Genomic DNA, 20,014 nt, shown 5'->3' with positions numbered 1-20,014 from the left:
GCTCCAATCCATTCCATTAGCTTAACTTTCCAGCCGGACATTATTTTTGCATGCCCTCTGAATTTCGTTACTGAGATAACAGCCAATTAACAGTAAACGTCGTTAACAAATTAGATCTTCACGGAATATTCATGCCAATTAGCGCTGCGTCAGAGTGTGACAAACAAATGGCACTGCCTAATCGAGTAGCGTCTGGGTAGCTTGGTATGTCCGACAAATGAGCAAGCGATGTCACAATGTCAACAGTTAACACTTCGCACTTGACACTCCGGATCTCATCTTCCGGGCCTCATCAACTATGGACATCGCCAACGGGGTCAGCTGGAGATGGATTTGATTAAACGGAACATGAGGAAAAAAACTAACCAGAGTGGTGCGCACGTGTGCAGCTCTGGTCACAGCTAATGAAGACAGGCCACACCATCCCGAAATTGCCACATCAGACCCACTTCTTAGTGAAGACGGTTAAATGATAAAAATCACCTAAGCCCTATCCCGGTTGATCTTAAGTGTTAGATGAATATCAACAGCTGGGGCATTCTGTAATAAAATCGTCACATCTGCTAGATAAAAACTTCCTGTTAAACCTAACATTTAGTTATCTTTGGTAGCATTATACAGAACCCCTGTATGATTACAAAAAGTATGACCATGTCCCGAGCACATTAGAACGGCATACATCACGAAATTAGTCGAATTCATGGAAAAAACCTATTTGTATAGAAAGGCCTGAGAAGCAATATTGATTGGCAAGGTGCCATTTTGAATGTGAAGGCCCGAACAATAAACATACGTACTAACTTTTTTGTTCTCGTCAGTGGGATGAATTTCAAGGCGGTCATGCAGACGGGGTCATTTTGCGGATATTTGTGGGTAAAAAAGGTAACGTTTGTCATAAACCTTTCGGTGATTTCGAAAATCTTACTGAACGAAATATTAAAAGATTTTTTTTAACGCGCGCAATTCGCCACATGACTTATTTGCTGTTCTTATTAATAATCATAGAACTTGGAGAATGCAATAAAATAAATTCAAAGGGTTTGATTTTGGATCTGGTTTGGACTTTCCGTGTGACGATAGACGTGATTTTTTTAATCAAAGGGTCACAGTGAGACCAATTTAACGATGTGACAAGTAGAATGGACTAGATTTAGGCATGGATAAGTGTGAGCTCTTCATCTTGAAACTGACTATGAACAGAATGTTTGTGAAATACCCAGTGGTCAAACGTACTGTGAGTATTATTTACTCAGATGTCTTTTACCACATGAGCACCAATCTACACGTTAACAAAACTGCTTCGTTTAGAACTAGATGAAATAAAAATCTGATGTTCATCAGTTGCAGAGCAGTTCATACACACGACGCAAGTCTGTGGTGCTCTACAAAGTAGTAGGTTAAGTTGCACGTTTTTAAATTCGTGAACATATCATACTGAGGCATGCTCTTGTCGTTAACGGTTGAACTTGAGTTCTCCGTTTGTGAGTACCGGTATCTTGTTTAGGCTTACAGCGTTAAGTGTTTTATTGCTTTTTACCAAGCTTTGCTGTTTTTCACATTTCATGAAACTAAACTTTATGGGTATCCAGTGTTTCAAAAGCTTCACCGTTTGGTATAAAGAAACTGCTGTCTCGGTGCAGTAGGTGATCATTGGATGAGCTTGTCAATGAAAGTTCAGGTGACCAATCAAAAGTTCAAGTAATTTATATAACGCGTGGAATATTGAAAATTTTGCCAGTGTTGTTGTATCACTGACACTGGCAGATTTTGGGATATACGCTCAACACGCGGCTTAATTTAGGTCATCACGTTGGATATATGCACAGTTGCAAACAAAGCGGAACTGGGTTATATATTATGACTACCCACTAGTTAGGTGTCGATCCATTTCGCCTTTAATCCCTATTGTTTTTTGCGCCTATTATTATTATTATTATTATTATTGTCGGCAATATTGTGATACGTTTTATGAGAAAACGACAAATGGTACATAAGTAAAACTTTAGTATGGTTTTGGAAAGGAATTGGAATTGTGCTTTTTTATCTTTTGGAAATATTTGGCCGCGTTACTTGGCAGCCATGTTGTATTTTGTGCCAAACATAACGAAAATCTTTTCCAGATCGGCTGGTGCGATTGAGCTGAAATTTCAACTGCAGTTGTTCAAATCCTAGGCACATTCAGGGTGAGAAGGTATACTTTCTCCCTTGAAAATTGTACAAGAAAAATATTGAGAGAAAATATCATGTGACCAAAATATTCGTTTTTTGCTAATAGCTCCTAAACTTCTACAGATGATGTCCGGCAAGTAGTCTTATTTGGTGAGGTTTTGGATGCTGATTCTGAAAATGCAGTTTTTTACCAAACCGGATGTAATGTCATCAAAACGAAAAATTTGAAGATTCTTAGCATTTTGCCGGACATAACTAGACGGCGCGATAGCGAATCCGGTCTTAGTTCTTTCCTTCGATGTATATTTTTGTCGCAAACTGCTATCAGAACGCGAAAAAGCCCAATTTTGCAGGTCACGTGACAGAAAACTCTTACAGCTGTAACGATGAAAATTGCTGCGTATAAAGGGCTATATATGTACTGTATGAATGGTGAAAATTTTTCACCGGTGTCATAAAACACAGGACATACATGCTTTCGAATGATTTTCGAAATAAAAAAGGCAGATTTACCACATTTGGCACATTTACATATACATCCTATATTGTGTAATGCAGTGTATGCATGACCACGAAGAATAAGTACGCTTCTAATTAAACTGGTTAGATATCAATGCATAAAGAGCATCTTAACCGGAAGTGACACTGCAGTGGTGCTGTAGGAGCCATATTTATATACTAGTATGGTACGCAACTTGAATACCGATTTTACTCATTTTTCCAGAAAATTCCTTGCGCCTCTAAAAAGATCACTTTAAACTTTTGCACCTTTCGCAAGAATCTGTCCAAATTTCGTACTTGATTTACTTACCTAATTCTTTGGTTGTTGTTTTAAACGTCGTTTGGGGATTTGGCCTTGAGACTATTGGCCCGGTCCGTCCATTTTGGAGGACGACGGGTATACGAATATCCATTTCGAAGCATATGTTGTGTGTTCGTCATTGTATTTTGGTTGATGATGAGGTGATGTAGTTTAAAATGTAGTTTAAGAAGATACTGTGAAGAATGTGGATACATTTAAAAGGCGAATGTTTTTGTAGGCGTACATTTGAGTTGACCGTTGGTATGGGAATGCCTGTTGCAATACCTGGAATGTATCCGACCACATTTCCCTGACAGGTGTAGAGGCGGAATCTTGTAATCATGAAAGTGGTCTATGCGATATACGCCAATCACAGGACCATAGCTCTTACTGGGAGAAGCATGCAGATGGAAGAATAGTTTTTATTCTCTGTTTGTTTGCAGAAATTCAAAACCAAACCTCTGATCCGTTCTTTCGCTCGAGAGAAATCAGTCACTGGTCTTGAAAATGCTGTGTTTCTGTCCCATTTAATATATAATCACATAACAACAATGAGAACCGATAAGGTTTCGCGGATCTCAGTCCACATTACATACACATTTCAGATAAGAAGCATTACGGCGGCATAAAAATACTTTTCATTACCCGACTGGCTATACAGCTCTTGCCTGAGATTGATGTATCCCGGAATTCCCGTAATAAAAGGGATCAAGCAGATGTCCTGACGACAAGCTGTCGGTATATGTATGACTGTGGAGTGTGTGCTGCTGTAATGACATATATGTGCTAGTCGATATCCTACCCTCATCTATCCTTCTTGGTAAGGGAAGCCTGTCAAAACAATATCGGAAGGAAGCTAATGTATTTTTATAGGATTTGCCAAGACATGGTCTAGATGCAGGGATTACCACACAGACACAACAGTGGAGTCGGCATTAACAGACAGCGAATACATGTACACTTCTGTGTATTGGAAATTTTCCGAAAATTACATGACAGATTAGAGGAAAGGTACACGTATCTCCTTTACCACAATCTGCATGTCTCCATTAACACAGCACCCGTACTAGACAAAATGATGTGAGCAATAGGTGAAGTCTTGTGGAGAATGTGTCAAGGTTTTTCTATCAAACGCCCTCACTCTAAGTTTCTTCAGTTTTACTTTACGTATAATTCTCTTGTAAGTACACATGGACAGAGCGTCCAGAATCCCTGGCACTCTGCTATATGATTTTGTCGAATTCCGCATTACCCGCTTGATTTTATCTGCCTTGTATTAGATCGCCACATTGGATTCATGAACAGTTGCAATCAGAGCATAACTGAGATACACATTCTGATTATCAAGAACTGACATACTAGTATGGTACACGATTTAACTCCTGCACCGAGAACATTCCCTGCGTGTCTCCAAAATCATTGGAAACTGTTGACTGCTTCTCTATGCATGATTTGGTCCTAATTTCATACATAATTAAATCACCAAGATAATCCACATCAGATGGGAGTTGTCCACTGTTTGAGAACTGTAGGCCTGGCACCTGGAAGTCTTGAACAGTAGACAACGCCTGTCTGCTGTGGATTATATTGGTGCTTTGAGCATGGTAAACTACGTTATATTTCTGTTCTAATATACCTTTGTTAAAAAATAGAGCCACGGGTTGGATAACACCGAAAATAGCCACTTCCTTCTCTTTAGGTTGTTTTGTTATGATTTTGGGCAAGTCCATGCCAATGGAATGGGTGGGAAACCAAATCATCCAATCACAGCGAGGCACGTGACAGTTATTGACCAATAAGTGCACATTTCACATTAGCTTAAATGGAAGTTGCGTCGGCGGTGTCTATAACGAGGACGGCAACTGTGTATAGAGTGTCAACCTGACCACGTTTGGCTTACTATTGCTTTTGATGTTAAAGTTGTTTGATGTATGTTAAAACAAAAGACCAATCACAAAGAAAAACAGCCCTAAGTGTTCCACAATTGCAGACGTTACTTATGACAATCGACTGTTAATATCGATATTCAAGCCATTTAACAGAATATACACCTACAGATAACAAGATTCATAACAGGAAATCAGCATGTCACACTGCCCCTACGTCAAAAAGTTTAGGGCAAATCTGGCCTCGGAGACGAGTAGCGCGTATGTAGTCCAGTATGTTCAATTAAAAGCCATGTCACAGCTGTAAACACTCCTCTTTCTCGGGCTGACACCATTGCCTCCTCCGGGACCAGTTGGATAGAGATTGGACTAGAAAAATATGTGTAAAAAAAAAACATAAATAGAATGGTCATCCCGTTTGAGGTTCTGCCCACCTCTAACGAGGAAGGGCCATACAAACCGGAAATGGACTAACTTAGACTAACTTTACGTGAAGATAGCTACACCTTAAGAGTGAGGTTTATGTGTAAGAATAGACAAACGCTACACTGACACTAGAAACAAAGATAGGTTATGCGTACGTTTTATAATTACTTAATCTACAAGACAAAAATGTCAGCTATAAAATTTACAGGCTATCAAAATTGCCTTTTCTCAGTGGCATGTAAAACCACAAGCTCTACACATCGCTTTTTTGGTCGTCTACATTATTGGAACTTAAATACTGTTACAACTTAATGCTCACTATTAGTGTTAAACTCCATAAGTTTTTTTACGTCAAAAAGCTATTCCTACAGGTGAATAGGCTTGACGAATAATTTGTTTTACAATATTTGCACATCAACCAATAAAAACTGCACGTAGTAACAAGAGCTGAACTACTCTCTCCGCAAAATAGACTGCACGTTTTTTTTTATAACGGAGTCCCCAAACACCAGACTGTGCATCCATACTGCTTTGAGATCATATATTTAGAAGGAATGAAAGAAACTTTATTTCATCAGATAACATTTTATTTAAAATTTAAAACAAGTTCGTATATGGAAGTGTCAGGAAGAGCCTTAAGAGTATACAGTTGATCGCAGTTTACGTAACTGTCGGTGCTCCCGACAAAACATGTTTTTGACTGCTGGAGAAAAATTACATTATTTTTGTTACATGTATACTCCTACCTATTTGTATATAGCAGCCAGATATATAGCACTGTATGAGGTAATGATAAGATGACAAGTTTCTTCATGAGATTTGCCGAGATACGGTTTACTTCTATAACTGTAAGCATTCATGGAAGTTTGAAATGGGAAAAAAACTAGGTTGATTAAACGTGATGAAATTATCAAACAGACAAAAATGAAAGGGACAATTGAGAGTAATTTTTTGTTTGTATTGTATACACAAGGTGTCTTTTTTCTGGTCAATTAGGCAACTGGTTGTAACGTTTTCACTTTTTATAGACGTGAAGCAATCATTTGGACTGACAGGTTGGGTGAACAGAATGATGAATTGCTGTTTTGTATGAATGTAATCTGCGGTATGATGGCATTGCGGCATTTACCCGCTCTATTACCTAAAACAATAAACGGACGGAGCTTGTCCAGATAGGCTCACAGGGTGCGATTCCAGAGAAACGACAGAGACGTATTGCTCTTGAGTTTGAGCTCTAGATTTTTGACAAGTTGAGTATTATGTCTTATATTCGGTCCAAGATTCAGCGGTGTTTCGGTACCAAAACAGTTCAAACCAAAAACTTGATGATATGATTTGTCAAAATTTACTTTCATAAGTTACTGCAAATAATGGGTGTGTTCGACAAAGGGGACGCTATGTTTGATGTAAAATTTATTAGGTTGATGTCCTACCCAGGAGGGATACATATGTTTTTGTATGCGTGTATTTTGCTTAACGATAGATTGGTATAGACTTGGGAATGTCTGGTATGAGGCGTATACCCACACGGGGATAGATAAGCTGGCTTAACTTGCGAAAGTAGCTTTGAGCCAGTTTGACGCCGCCCGTGTGAACGGAAAGTGGAGGCATTTAATCCGGTTTATTTTCCCCTGCTAGCGACGTAGCTTTGAGCCAGTTTCAATACTTGAACGTGTTTATCTGTGCCGTGTGAACAGTAACTGGATTAAATGTCCTTGGTATGTGGAGGTCAGAATGACGTCGTAAAGACTAAACCGGTGAAATGTAACAAATCCCTGAACTGGCTTAACACCGGCTTGGCCACATGGTCGTGTGAAAGCACGCATGTTTACAACTGGCTTCCATTTAAACCAGGTCAGATTTAATCTGGTTTAAATTTTGTCCGTGTGGGTATTTGATTCTTTCTGATCGCATGTTACCGACACCGTAGGGCTTTAAATCGTATATTCATGGAAGTGCTCTGTGTGATATGCATCATTGCGAGGACCGCCCTCAACACAAGAAAAGTGTACTTAACCAAGATTAACGATGTTTTTGTTTTGAAGTAATTTGTTTGAAATACTTCAAACCCAAGCCTTTTATCCGATCTTAGTCCTGTAGAAAAAAAAAACAATAAACGTATTTCATTGTTTTTAATTTTGCTTATATCAGCAAACTTCAACTGTCTTCAGTCTTCAACTGTATTTTCAGTGCATATGTTTTAAATGTGCCGCATACTGTTTTAGCACTTTCATCTAATTATTGTTTCCCATCTAGCTTTGCATGATTGGTGAACGAGTTGGTTCAGCGCAGAAAATGTCACAGGAGAAGCTTTGCAGTGCTTATACATGTACTACGTGCCGTGAGCATGTTACAGAAAACGTTGGGCCTTTTGGCGTGGATATCTTGGGGAAAGGAAGAAGTTAAGCGGGAAGGAATGAAACCTGGTCAACTTTACTCCAGCTCACATTATCAGTACCGGCGTATAGTTTTTTTCTTTTAAACTTTCGTCAACATTAAAACCAAACATATTTGGCAAAGAGCTTTGTCAAGTGACTGATATCAATTAGGGACAAAATAGAAACGTTGCATCTCTAGCAGATCATTTTCATAGCATCGGCAATCTGGCAAATAATCTATCCAGTAGGTCCCCTTTTCATTAATTTATTAATTGATTCACCCCAAGCAATGAATTCTTGGTGAACAAACTAATGGGAGATTAACATTGTCACTCACGAAAGTATGAACGATTATGGCTGAACACTAAAAATTCGCCAATGACGAAAGAGAGCTTTGATAATATTACGGATTTTACACAGACCTGAATATGGGCAAAGTTGAAAGAAAGAGACTGTTGTGAGAATCTCGCTGTACATGAGGTTATAGTTCCTAGATCACTATTATTAAGGCAATGGTACACCAGAGGCGTAGTATTCCGGTCCTGTTTATAAATTTAATTAATTTTAGGAGGTATTCAATCAAATGTGTTTTGCATTTGAGGTAAGGCAAAATAGTCATCCATTACACCCAAAGCCTGCCGTATGTTGCATGAGTGAAATTTGGATATGCCTCGCTGATTTCATATAAAGTTGTCGATTTGGAGTATCAACGCTTTTTTTCTCTTTTATCGTCACTGGTGTTCTACTGCGTTTAATCCTTCTTTGCTTTTGGTTTCTGAAATGATGTAAAGTGAGCCAACTTCATGTCTTACCATACCATATATATTTAACCTAGAGGGACATTCACAACGTTTAGGGGCCTCCGTGCCTCAGTCGGTTAGTGCGCTAGCGCAGCGTTATGACCCAGAAGCCTCTCACCAATGCGGTCGCTGTGAGTTCAAGTCCAGATCATGCTGGCTTCCTCTCCGGCCGTAAGTGGGTAGGTCTTCCAGCAACCTGCGGATGGTCGTGGTTTCCCCCGGGCTGTGCCCGTTTCCGCCCACCATAATGCTGGCCGCCGTCGTATAAGTGAAATATTCTTGAGTACGGCGTAAAACACCAATCAAATAAATAAATAAATAAATCACAACGTTTAAAGTCACACAAGGGTTTATATCAGTATTTAACCCAGCAGCGCAGTGCGTAGAGTACTCGGGTGATTAAAAATGCATGACATTACATTTTCTCATATACATAGCAGAAGAAAACACGAGATTGAACTTTTAACAATATAGGGAAACCTGTTGACATAATTTTGTGCACAGGTACATCACAATAGTTAGACAGCTTTGGTGGCCTAATGATCGAGGGCGTCAGCCTCGAAGTTGCTGCCTCGTTTGTTGGTAAGCATTAAGAGGTTAGAGCAAGGAAGCAGAATTGGTTGGCCCGGTGTCAGTATAATTTGACTTGGTGTCGTCATTTGACTGAAAATTTGTATGCTAACCCATTTAACTCTATCGCCTAGAACAATACGACTAAGACTTCTGTGATGATGAGTTATTTATTTATTGGTGTTTTTAACTTTTTGTGTCTCCATTAGTTAATACGGCGCCGAGGACGTGTATTTATACTGCTAACACTATTCTTAATTAACAGAGGATGTGAACAGAGGGAAAAATGTTTATATAAAAAAACACAAGATTTTATCTCCTTTTTGAGTATCATGGTGTAAAATATGTAAACTATTGTTGCGATCCTACTTGTTGTATACTTCATCACTGGGAACTATCAGAAGACTGCATTACATCCCAGCGAACATGCAGTATTTTCCCTCTACCTGAAAAGTCTAACTTTCATGAACTGATCAGAGAGCATAAAATGATTGTAATGGCATAATTGTTGATAGCGATTCACTACGTTACATACATTTTGAACATTTTAGTTCACTGCTTTCATTATATTTAAATAATGACCCAAGGTGGATGAAAGATTAAATGATACGAAACTCTTCATGAGTAACTCGATAAGCAGCCTTTCATAGACTGTATACTGTACAAGGTTGAACAAAACAATCTTTGGCTGAAATTGTTGGGAGCCAGATTTTATTATTGTCAGGTCATACACTGCGCAGCGGGCATTGGTCTGCCTTAAATGACACCCTGTCCGATATTCTGTACAAAGCAGGGAAAATCGTCGACCTGAAATTTTTCCTGTTCAACCATTTTTTTTGTTACAATTTTGATAGACATGACCTAGCCCTGGGACTGGCAACTGCTGCACTTCACTCCGTCAATATTTTGAACAGTTTCTATGAAAATTCTAAAGTTCAAAATTCCTATTCAAGAATTTGCAATGCTTGTTCTGCTCACGTGTCAGTGCACCATCGATCGACTCTATTCATTATCCCTTCTTGCCGAAACCAACCGATTAACAGAATTTCACCTATTTCTTGCTTCCTTGAGAAATTACAGAAAAAGCAGCAAGGAACAGTCTTCTTTGGTGAAGGTTAAAAGAGTCTAAATGTCGGCCATTCTCAAATTGGAACTAATCGATAGCTGTGAAGTTCCCCGTCAGCAAACGCTTTGTTTCCGTCTGAAAACTAATTATACATGTTTTCTTGACGCAGGCCCACATCTTTCATTTACCCACGATTGACAGTTATGGTTTCCAACAAGCGTGTCGGGTCATACACAAGTATATATGTACCTCCTTTGGCGTACACTGTGTAGAAGCACAGACGTGTGATTTCCAGTAAAATGAAATGACGTGTAAATGCAAACAGAAAATCTTGGTGTTGTAAAATGATGGCATGTGTAAAACTGTCCCTTTAATACATCAATCGAAGAAGATCCTTTCTGCTGTCCTTTGCACCTCTTGTCTACAATGATTGTGTAATTCGGGGAAGGTTTCATGTCCATAATTATGCGATAATTACAGATAGTAATATCGGAATAGCCCACAAGCCTCTGACAGATGTGCGCTTCGTGAATTTGAACAGAACATCTCTTAGTTTACGTGTACGTGGTAAGATCTGTCAGCAACCTACCACTGGTCCTGGGTTTCCCCCAGGATTTGCCCGGTTTCTACCCATAATGATACCCAACCAACATTAACACAAATGTACGACCATATTCTTGTTTTACGACGTAAAACACTTGATGAATATTAAATATAAACTCTAGTTTAACAGTGGCGAGCCTAACCTAAGCTGCAGTACGCCTTATTTGTCTGTTGGAAAAGTGACCTTTACTGAGAGCGCCCTACATCGATCGGTTAACCGTTCAATCCAAATGCAAATTTCACAGTGTTTTTTTAGACAGTTATGGACATAAATGAACTGAATGCAAAAAGTCTCGGATGGGGAATTTTTGAGATTATTCTCCAAAAGGGCGGGCTTCCACTGCCTTAAATATTCCAATATCCCTAAACATTGAGCTGGTTCAGTAAAAGCTGTTCACGATATGTGGGAAAGTTGGTGAGTTATTTTTCGAGGGGTTTACCTCGAGGAGCGCCTACATGTTCATGTAAGTTTTGCATTGCAAAAAGCCAGATGGTGTTTTCAATAGCGGCTTTAAATCAGGATATTTGTCTGCTAAGTGACCAAAATCAGCTTTTTCCAGTGGGCACTGGATTGGTTTCTGCCGTTAAAATTAATTGTGATGGCTGTTATGTATTTATTTATTTGATTGGTGTTTAACGCCGTATTCAAGAATATTTCACTTCTACCACGGCGGCCAGCATTATGGTCGGAGGAAACCGGGCAGAGCCCGGGAAACCACGACCATCCGCAGGCTGCTGACAGACCTTCCCACAGTACGGCCGAGAGGAAGCCAGCATGAGCTGGACTTGAACTCACAGTGACCGCATTGGTGAGAGACTCCCGGATCATTACGCTGCGGTAGCGCGCTAACCGACTGAACCACGTAGGCGCCGTGATGGCTGTTAAGTCAGGCATTTAACACCCATCAACAAAATCAATTTACTTCTTATTCACATCTGTATTCATGAAGTATTCTTGAGTACGGGTTAGAACACAAATCAAACAAAAAATAAATATGGTAACAATACAAAATGACGTCAGGGAGAGTGGCTGTTGAACACTGAGCATAGCACTACCTTAGGGTATAGCACTACTAGATATGACATGGTGTCCTCAACGTCATATATTTTATATGGACAACGTTTTAAACTATGATGAATTTTACAATGCCTAAGTGTTTCCAGCTTCTGTCAGTAGGGTGCAGCCAGCTGAGGGTACCTAAATCCTGTTTAAGGTTTTGCTGAAAGCCTTTAAACATTTCCTGGTTATCAGCGCAAAGCGCAGTTTTGCTGTGTGGGGACGTTTTCATAGGCGAGTGTTAAATTACACATGTCAACGGGGCAATTATGCAACTGCGTGGACAAAGGTGTGACGAACCGTTACCATTTGTCATTTTCAAATCAATTCTTCATCAAAAAAAGAAACGAGGGCATCCTGACCGACACACAGATCTGGTTCCAAACGGCATTCTTATGTAAGAAATTTTCAATTATGGAAGACCCACCGAACCGTTTTCTTTTTCTTTTCTCGCTTTTTGATAAAGGAATATCTCAACCGCAAATTGAACAAGGCGACATGAAATTCCGAATGATTATAAGCTCTAGATGTAGTAAAAACTTCGTTGCGTTCAAACTTGTACGTACATGAGCAACTCAAGAAACCTGCATTTCATTAAACCATCAATGAACAATGCTTTTCTAAAGCATTGCTTTCCAATAAGAAAAGATATCATATATTCTGCTTTACACACGTTGTACACATTGTACGTATTTTTAAAAATAGTATATCAAGGAAATTATATGTATATATAATTTTATCTATAACTATTTATGATAATTAAAATTTACATTTTATGATATAGGCCAATGGCCCCCAAATAGTTTACGACAGCATCATATATAGCGGCGATTGGGTATATCTTTGCCGAACATTCGCAAAGTGTGCACAGTCAATTAGGATAAGTTTGATGCCGTACTGAACATCACATCCAACACACTCTGGGAAAGAGCCCCCTCAAGAATAAAATTGTGAGATAGACGAAAATGCCCAACACGACACCTCGTATACAAATTAAAGTCAACAACAGTGCGAGTACTATGCATTTTATTATGGACGTGAAGGTCCTGTCAAAGGCGACGAATGTGTTTAAGAATGTTCGATCTAAAATATGTATACGCGATTTTACCTTATAATCTGGAATTATTAGGGGCTGCCTCCCTGGGCACAATTGTGTTTCCATGGATACAAGTATGACTCTGTATCCAGCAGAATATAATATCTTTATTTCTTTTCATTGGTTTTCTATGTAAGGCTAATATTTCAAGTATCAATGGGTTTTTAAATTTATTATGCTGTAGTGAAAAAAAAGACAGGAAAGCGAATTACTACATACACTGCATTCTGGGCGCACCCAGAAGAAACGTAATAAGGCAAGGGGTATAGCCCTACCCTCGGCAGAGAAGAAGAATGTAGAAGACGGAGAGAAGAGACTCGCTGGTCTAAGACAGCCGCAGCCGCAACACTGTCCCCATCCTTTGACCCATCAGTATAGATAATTTTATAATCCGCATAGTTAGCCTTAATTTCAGCAAAACCTTGCGGAATTATAAGTTGATTTGTATTGGATTTATTATCAAATATCAGTTTAGGTTATGAAAGAAGCCAGAGAGGAGAGACTCTGGAAAAGAGACCGGAGCTATATCTTCTAGCTTGACCCCCGTGGGGTTTCCGGGGTGATAAAAATAGGACCTCAGCCCTCTAGGCAAGCTTGTCGTGAAAGTCGACTAACCTAGAGCTCTCCTGTGAGAGCCCGGTGAACATAATAGGCTCACATCTTCTCGGTTGTGTGAGAGGCAACCGGGAAGCCACCTGTTTGCCGTAGGTTGCGACCCGTAATCTCCGAGGACGGGATCCTGCTGGCTGAGGGCGTGTTGGTCTTGCGAGTTCCTCACGCCCAACATGCCACTTTGGCCCTTACTTGGAGAGAGACGGGAGGTCGGATGGGCCCGGTCCAATCAATCGGCTTGGTCACGGCCTGCTTCTGCGTGGTCCCAAAATTTCTCCATAACACAACTCCTTAGAGAATAAATGTAATTTCTGAAATTTCGTTTGTGGGACCACGTTTTGGGGCGGTGGCACATGAGTTAATCGAGTAGAATTTAACCTTTGGTATAAATAAATCTGTTCGAGTATACCTCATATGGAGTCCTTTGTGTCTTTCCTGCTGGGTATTCCCAGGTTCAGGCATCGCCCTTGTTGGCACTCCGTGGTGGGTGGGGAACATATGGGGTGAATTTTATATACATATTGCCATGTCATTTAAACCTAAATTCGAATGTTTCTAATCTAAATACCAGGTCTTCCTCTCAACCGATTTCAAGCGCTGACAAAGAGAGGAAATTAGAGGTTTTATCGGACGGGTTGATAACAGACTGGACAGTTGGCCGGCCTTTATAGTTGTCTAAACAAACAGTGAACAGAAGCCGGCCTCCAAAATACATCCATTTGTACTGAAAAGGGCCTTGCAGGGCTCAGCAGGTACATTAAAAAACGTCAAGAAATTACAATCCACATACAATCTCATTGAATGTTTCCGGAAACAACAGTCCATAAATTTATTCGCTTTAAGCAAAATAACTGATATCCCTTGTATACCTCACCTCATAATTCCCTGAACAGCTGTCAGGGAATTATACGTGACAGGGATCAGGATATTATTAACTTATCAGAAGAGGAAATCTGCACTGAACTGAAGTCACAGGGTGTTGCCAGAGTGAAATGCTTCACCACGAAGAAATCTGGTAACATCATTAAACTAAATACATATCTTCTGACCTTCAACATTAAATCTATTCCGTCGTATATTTACACTGCCCCGTATAGAGTTGGTGTGGACTTATATATACCTAGCCTGACACGTTGTTTCAACTGTCAAAAATTTGGTCATGGCAACGGCCAGTGTAAAAAGTAAACTGATTTGTTTCCGGTGCGGCAGCGAGGGTCATGATGGTTTCGACTGCAGCAGCACAGTTAAATGTTGCAATTGCGGTGGAGATTACATGACCTCCTTAAGGACTGCCCACTTCTCGTAAAAGGAAAACAAATAACCCCTATAAAGACTAAAAACAATATATCGTATCAGGAGGCCCGCAAACTAGTCTCGCCTCCTAATACTTCACTGCAGACTTCATTTGCCAATGAGGTCAAGCGAGTGGCATCTGTTGTTACTCAAACATCAATGACTTGGAAACCAGAAACCATGTCCTATTTCTGTTGAACCTGCTGTTCGACCTGCTTTTAATACGTCCTCAACCCAGACTACCTCGATACAAAAAAAACCAGCCAATAATACTGACCAGCCCGATAACCCTAAACCCAGTCAACCTAAAAACAAAAATATGTCCGAACATAAACCTCCAAATAATAACAATAAACTTAATAAACCCAGTGGCCCAAAAGAGCGTCCTTCTAAAGCCACTAGGGACCCTGTCCGAACTTATATTAAGTTTGGATCGTTGGAGGACGTTGGTCCTTCAACATCAGGTGCGGATGTGATGGATACATCACCCGCACCAGGGAGATCTTCCAGCCGGTCTCCAAGGAAGGGTCGTCCTCGATCCAAACACAAAGAAAAATCTCCTAACGTCTCTCTTCGTACTGGCGATATACGACAAAATTATACAGTGGAATTGTCGAGGCCTTAAGGTCAATTTTATTGAAATAACACAGATTGTTCAATCATTAAATCCTATTGCCTTTTGTCTTCAGGCAACTCTCCTCAAGAATCTGACAAAGATAAATTAACTCTGAAAAATTATTCCTTCTACAGCACTTATTCAAATCAAGAAGAGCAAGCTGCAGGCGGCTCACTGTTCCAGAGAAACAGCCCTGTTCCTCTGGATACAGAGCTTCAGGCTGTGGCCGTTCGTGTTTCCTTGTCTGAAAGAATTACATTATGTTCAGTGTATATTGCTCCTAACATTTCTTTGTCAGCTTTGCAGTTACATAATTTAATAGAACAGTTACGAAAACCTTCAATATTAATGGGAGATTTTAATTCCCATAACCTCTTATGGGGAAGTAATAAAATAAATGATAAGGGCAAGATAGTGGAAGATTTCTTACCTAAGGAGGAACTGTGTTATTTCAATGATGGTTCAAATACCTATTTACATACGGGTAATGGCGCTTATTCTGCTATCGACCTCACTATCACAGATCCATCACTTCTCCCTGATTTTCCTTGGAGGGTGCATGCCGATTTTTGTGATAGTGACCATTTTCCTATAATCCTAGAACATATCATTTCTAACTCTTTAGAACGTGTAGCTAGGTCGAAATTCGATAAAGCAGATTGGATTGCATTTGAGATGTTCTGTGAGGCTAATATCACTCCAGGGACTCTCAATGCAGCAGATAATCCAATATTAAAATTTAATGATCTTGTCTTACGAGCTGCCAATAGAACTATTCCTAAGACCTGGACAAATCCAAAAGAAAACCTGACTGGCCCGGATAGCACAGTTGGTAGAGCGTCCGCTTCGGGACCGGTAGATCCAGGATCAATCCTTGGTCCTTCGTCGTCATATGACTGAAAAATTGTTGAGTACGACGTTAAACCCCAAGCACTCACTCACTCACTCACCAAAAGTAAACCCTGGTATGATTAGGACTGTCGCATAACCATTAAAGACCGTAAAAAGGTCGAGCGAAGCTTTAATATATGTCCGAATGATAATAAGTTAAACCACTTGCTTAAGTGGTATTTAGAAGTCGGTGAGGAGATACACTGGACAAGGCATTCTTATGGATGTACAACTTCTTGGTTTATTTAACACAACGTTTCGATGCAGATACTAGCATCGTTATCAAGTGAATGACATCAAAATTACTACTGCACTTATATATAGCAAGAGAAGCAAATGTCAACAGATAAAACAAAAAGAGGTAAACAGTCCTCAGGGGGTTAAGGTGTCCTGGGGTGGGTGTTGGGGTACTGACTAGGCTCGGTGGGGTTCCTGAGCGGTTTGGAGGATTAGCAGATCATAAGCTGAGGGGAGGTAGATGCCGTGATCTCTGTTCAGGCTGGGCTTTAATCTCTTAATCTGGATGGCTTCCTGTAGTTTTCGTTTCTTCCAATGGGGCTGATTCATGTTCAGTGTCCTGACTGTATTCCAGTTGATGTTGTGGGATGGGTTTTCATGTATGTGGTCAGATATGGCAGATTTGGAGTCAAGTTTCTGTACTGATGATTGGTGTTCTTTAATTCTGGTTTGAAGCGGCCTGCCTGTTTCACCTATGTAGGAGTTGTTGCAACTGCATTTTAATTGGTAGACAACTCCTTTGGGTGGTTGGGGTTTGGTTGGTGTCTTCTTTCCTGTGGCATGTAGGTGGGTCTTTAGTGTGGTCAGGCTTCTGAAGACTGTTTCTATTCCAGTTGACTGTTTTATTAGGCGGGCTATTTTGTGGCTGGTTGGACCAATGTAGGGGAGGTTGATTCGTATACCGGGGCCTTGCACGTGGACTCTAGGCTGTTGATTGAGTTCACGTTGCGAGTACTTCTGGATGGTTTTATTTACTTGGTCTGCTGGGTATCCATTCAGGTGAGTGAAAACTGTACGCAGGTGTTGGATCTCTTCGTCTAAGTTGCTGTTACAGATGAGTTTAGCTCTCTTTGTGAGGGTGGAGATGATGCCGGTTTTGGTTTTGGGCGGGTGGTTGGACTTGTAGTGGATGTACTGGTCGGAGTGGGTCGGTTTGCGGTACACTGTGGTTTGTAGCGCGTCTGCTGTTCTCTTCACGTGGACAATTAAAATGCAGTTGCAACAACTCCTACATAGGTGAAACAGGCAGACCGCTTCAAACCAGAATTAAAGAACACCAATCATCAGTACAGAAACTTGACTCCAAATCTGCCATATCTGACCACATACATGAAAACCCATCCCACAACATCAACTGGAATACAGTCAGGACACTGAACATGAATCAGCCCCATTGGAAGAAACGAAAACTACAGGAAGCCATCCAGATTAAGAGATTAAAGCCCAGCCTGAACAGAGATCACGGCATCTACCTCCCCTCAGCTTATGATCTGCTAATCCTCCAAACCGCTCAGGAACCCCACCGAGCCTAGTCAGTACCCCAACACCCACCCCAGGACACCTTAACCCCCTGAGGACTGTTTACCTCTTTTTGTTTTATCTGTTGACATTTGCTTCTCTTGCTATATATAAGCGCAGTAGTAATTTTGATGTCATTCACTTGATAACGATGCTAGTATCTGCATCGAAACGTTGTGTTAAATAAACCAAGAAGTTGTACATCCATAAGAATGCCTTGTCCAAGTTAAACCAGGTTCGTATTTTTAGTGCTAAGGCTCGTCTATTACTCAAGTCCAAGAGACGATCTTGTTGGCGGAACTTTCTTTCGGGCATTACGTCAAATACACCCATGCGTAAAGTCTGGAACATGGTTCAGAAACTTAAGGGCAAAAATACTAAAGAAAAAGTTCAGCATTTAAAAGATGGCGATAATATATTAACCTATCCATCTGATACAGCCAATAAATTAGCTGAAACAATTTCAAAGAAATCTTCTTCTCAGAACTATACTGGAGAATTCCAACATATTAAAACCCAGGAGGAGAAAATTAAGTTGCCCTTTTCTTCTAAGAATTTAGAAGATTATAGTGGCCCTTTTAATATCGAGGAACTTAAAACTGCATTAAAAAAGGCACACGATACTGCTTGTGGTCCTGATAACGTATACTATAAGTTTCTGAATCATTTACCACCAGAGCCACTGCAGACTCTCTTGGACATGCTTAATGATATTTGGATAACTGGTGATTTTCCAGCCTCATGGAGGGAGGCGTGTGTTATCCCGGTCCCCAAACCGGGTAAGGATCACACTGATCCTAATAATTACCGTCCCATAGCTCTTACCAGCTGCCTCTGTAAGACTATGGAACAGATTATTAATGATAGAGTTGTTTGGTTTCTTGAAACCAAGTTACTTTCTGATGTTCAATGTGGTTTTCGTCAAGGCATATCTACAATGGATCACCTTGTTCGATACGAAATCTTTATTCGCAATGGATTCATCAATAACGAACGTGTGGTGTCCATATTTTTTGACCTTGAAAAGGCCTATGACACCACATTGAAATATGGTATTTTAAAAGGCCTCGCGGATATGGGTCTTAAAGGTCGATTACCATTATTTATATGAGAATTTTTACCTGATCATCAGTTTAAGGTACGGGTGGGGTCCACTCATTCTGACTCAGCAAGAAATGGGTGTGCCCCAGGACAGCATTCTATCACTAACTCTGTTTAGCATAAAAATAAATAGCCTAGCCAAAACATTAACATCGGGCACAGAGGGTTCTTTATATGTTGGCGGTTTCCTTATATGCTACCGAGCTTAGAATATGAATAATATCGAACGTCAGTTACAGCTTTGTCTCAATAAAATCGAGAAATGGGCAACTGAAAATGGTTTTAGATTTTGAACGTTGTTACGGTATTGAAAACAGCAACAGAAAACAGACTCAGTGACTCAATATTACAATGTAAACAATGCTTTATATATATATAAAATGAGACAGTTCAACAACAACAACAACATACACATCAGTATTACCGGTCTTTAAAAGTTTCCAGTTCACCTTTGCAACCCAAGGAACGTGTTCCAGGAGATCCAACGTAAAGACCATGGGATAAACACACAATTCACACAAGTCACAAATTGTCCTAGACAGGTACTTCGCCAGGTTAGCGAACACGAACACAGTACACAGGTTACACAGAACTGGAACAGTCAAGCCTTTGAATGACGTCACACCCGCAGAGCACAACACAGGGTAAATACAGGCATGGAGGTATAATCCACTTCAGATCAGTCACAGCTCCCGCAGAAGCTCACAAACGAGCCGTTCAGAGACGTAGAGTAATGTCACCTTGTGGCAGAACGAACGTCCTTTGCAAAACTGAAAACTTCAGTTTAGAGTCCTTGACGACCTTGTTGGTCAGGTGAGGTCAGCGTGTTAAACAAACTACACAGTCAACACTGTATATTCATAATAAAGATCCGAACACCAATAAACGTGACTTCCGCAGAAATTCACATAAACCAGACATCAGTGGTACACAAACGGTGCCGGCATAAAAATCTGTCCTCCCAAATGAAACTGGCATCACCTGCTCATATAAATATAATGGACTCGATACGAGAGCGTCGCACACTCTCCTGGCTCCCAGTGGATGCAGCAAAAATACCTCCACTCTGCACAGAAAACACGGCTTATATACGGTCCAGGTGGATTCAACTA

The 20,014-nt window shown here is 40.3% G+C and overlaps 1 protein-coding gene across 1 annotated transcript; it reads right to left on the bottom strand.

Annotated features, from left to right (window-relative positions):
* Window positions 1–16,679: 16,679 nt before the first annotated feature.
* LOC135475069 (uncharacterized) lies at window positions 16,680–18,960 on the bottom strand. Its single transcript, XM_064754813.1, has 2 exons — window positions 18,923–18,960; window positions 16,680–17,511 (listed from the first exon to the last, which is right to left on the bottom strand). Exons 1-2 carry the CDS (start codon window positions 18,958–18,960, stop codon window positions 16,680–16,682), a joined length of 870 nt encoding a protein of 289 aa, XP_064610883.1.
* Window positions 18,961–20,014: the final 1,054 nt, after the last annotated feature.

The sequence above is a fragment of the Liolophura sinensis genome, chromosome 9 (genome assembly GCF_032854445.1).
Source record: "Liolophura sinensis isolate JHLJ2023 chromosome 9, CUHK_Ljap_v2, whole genome shotgun sequence".
Taxonomy (NCBI): Eukaryota; Metazoa; Mollusca; class Polyplacophora; order Chitonida; family Chitonidae; genus Liolophura; species Liolophura sinensis.
Note: the sequence above shows the minus strand (reverse complement) of the source record. Positions and strands in the feature narration are given on the sequence as shown.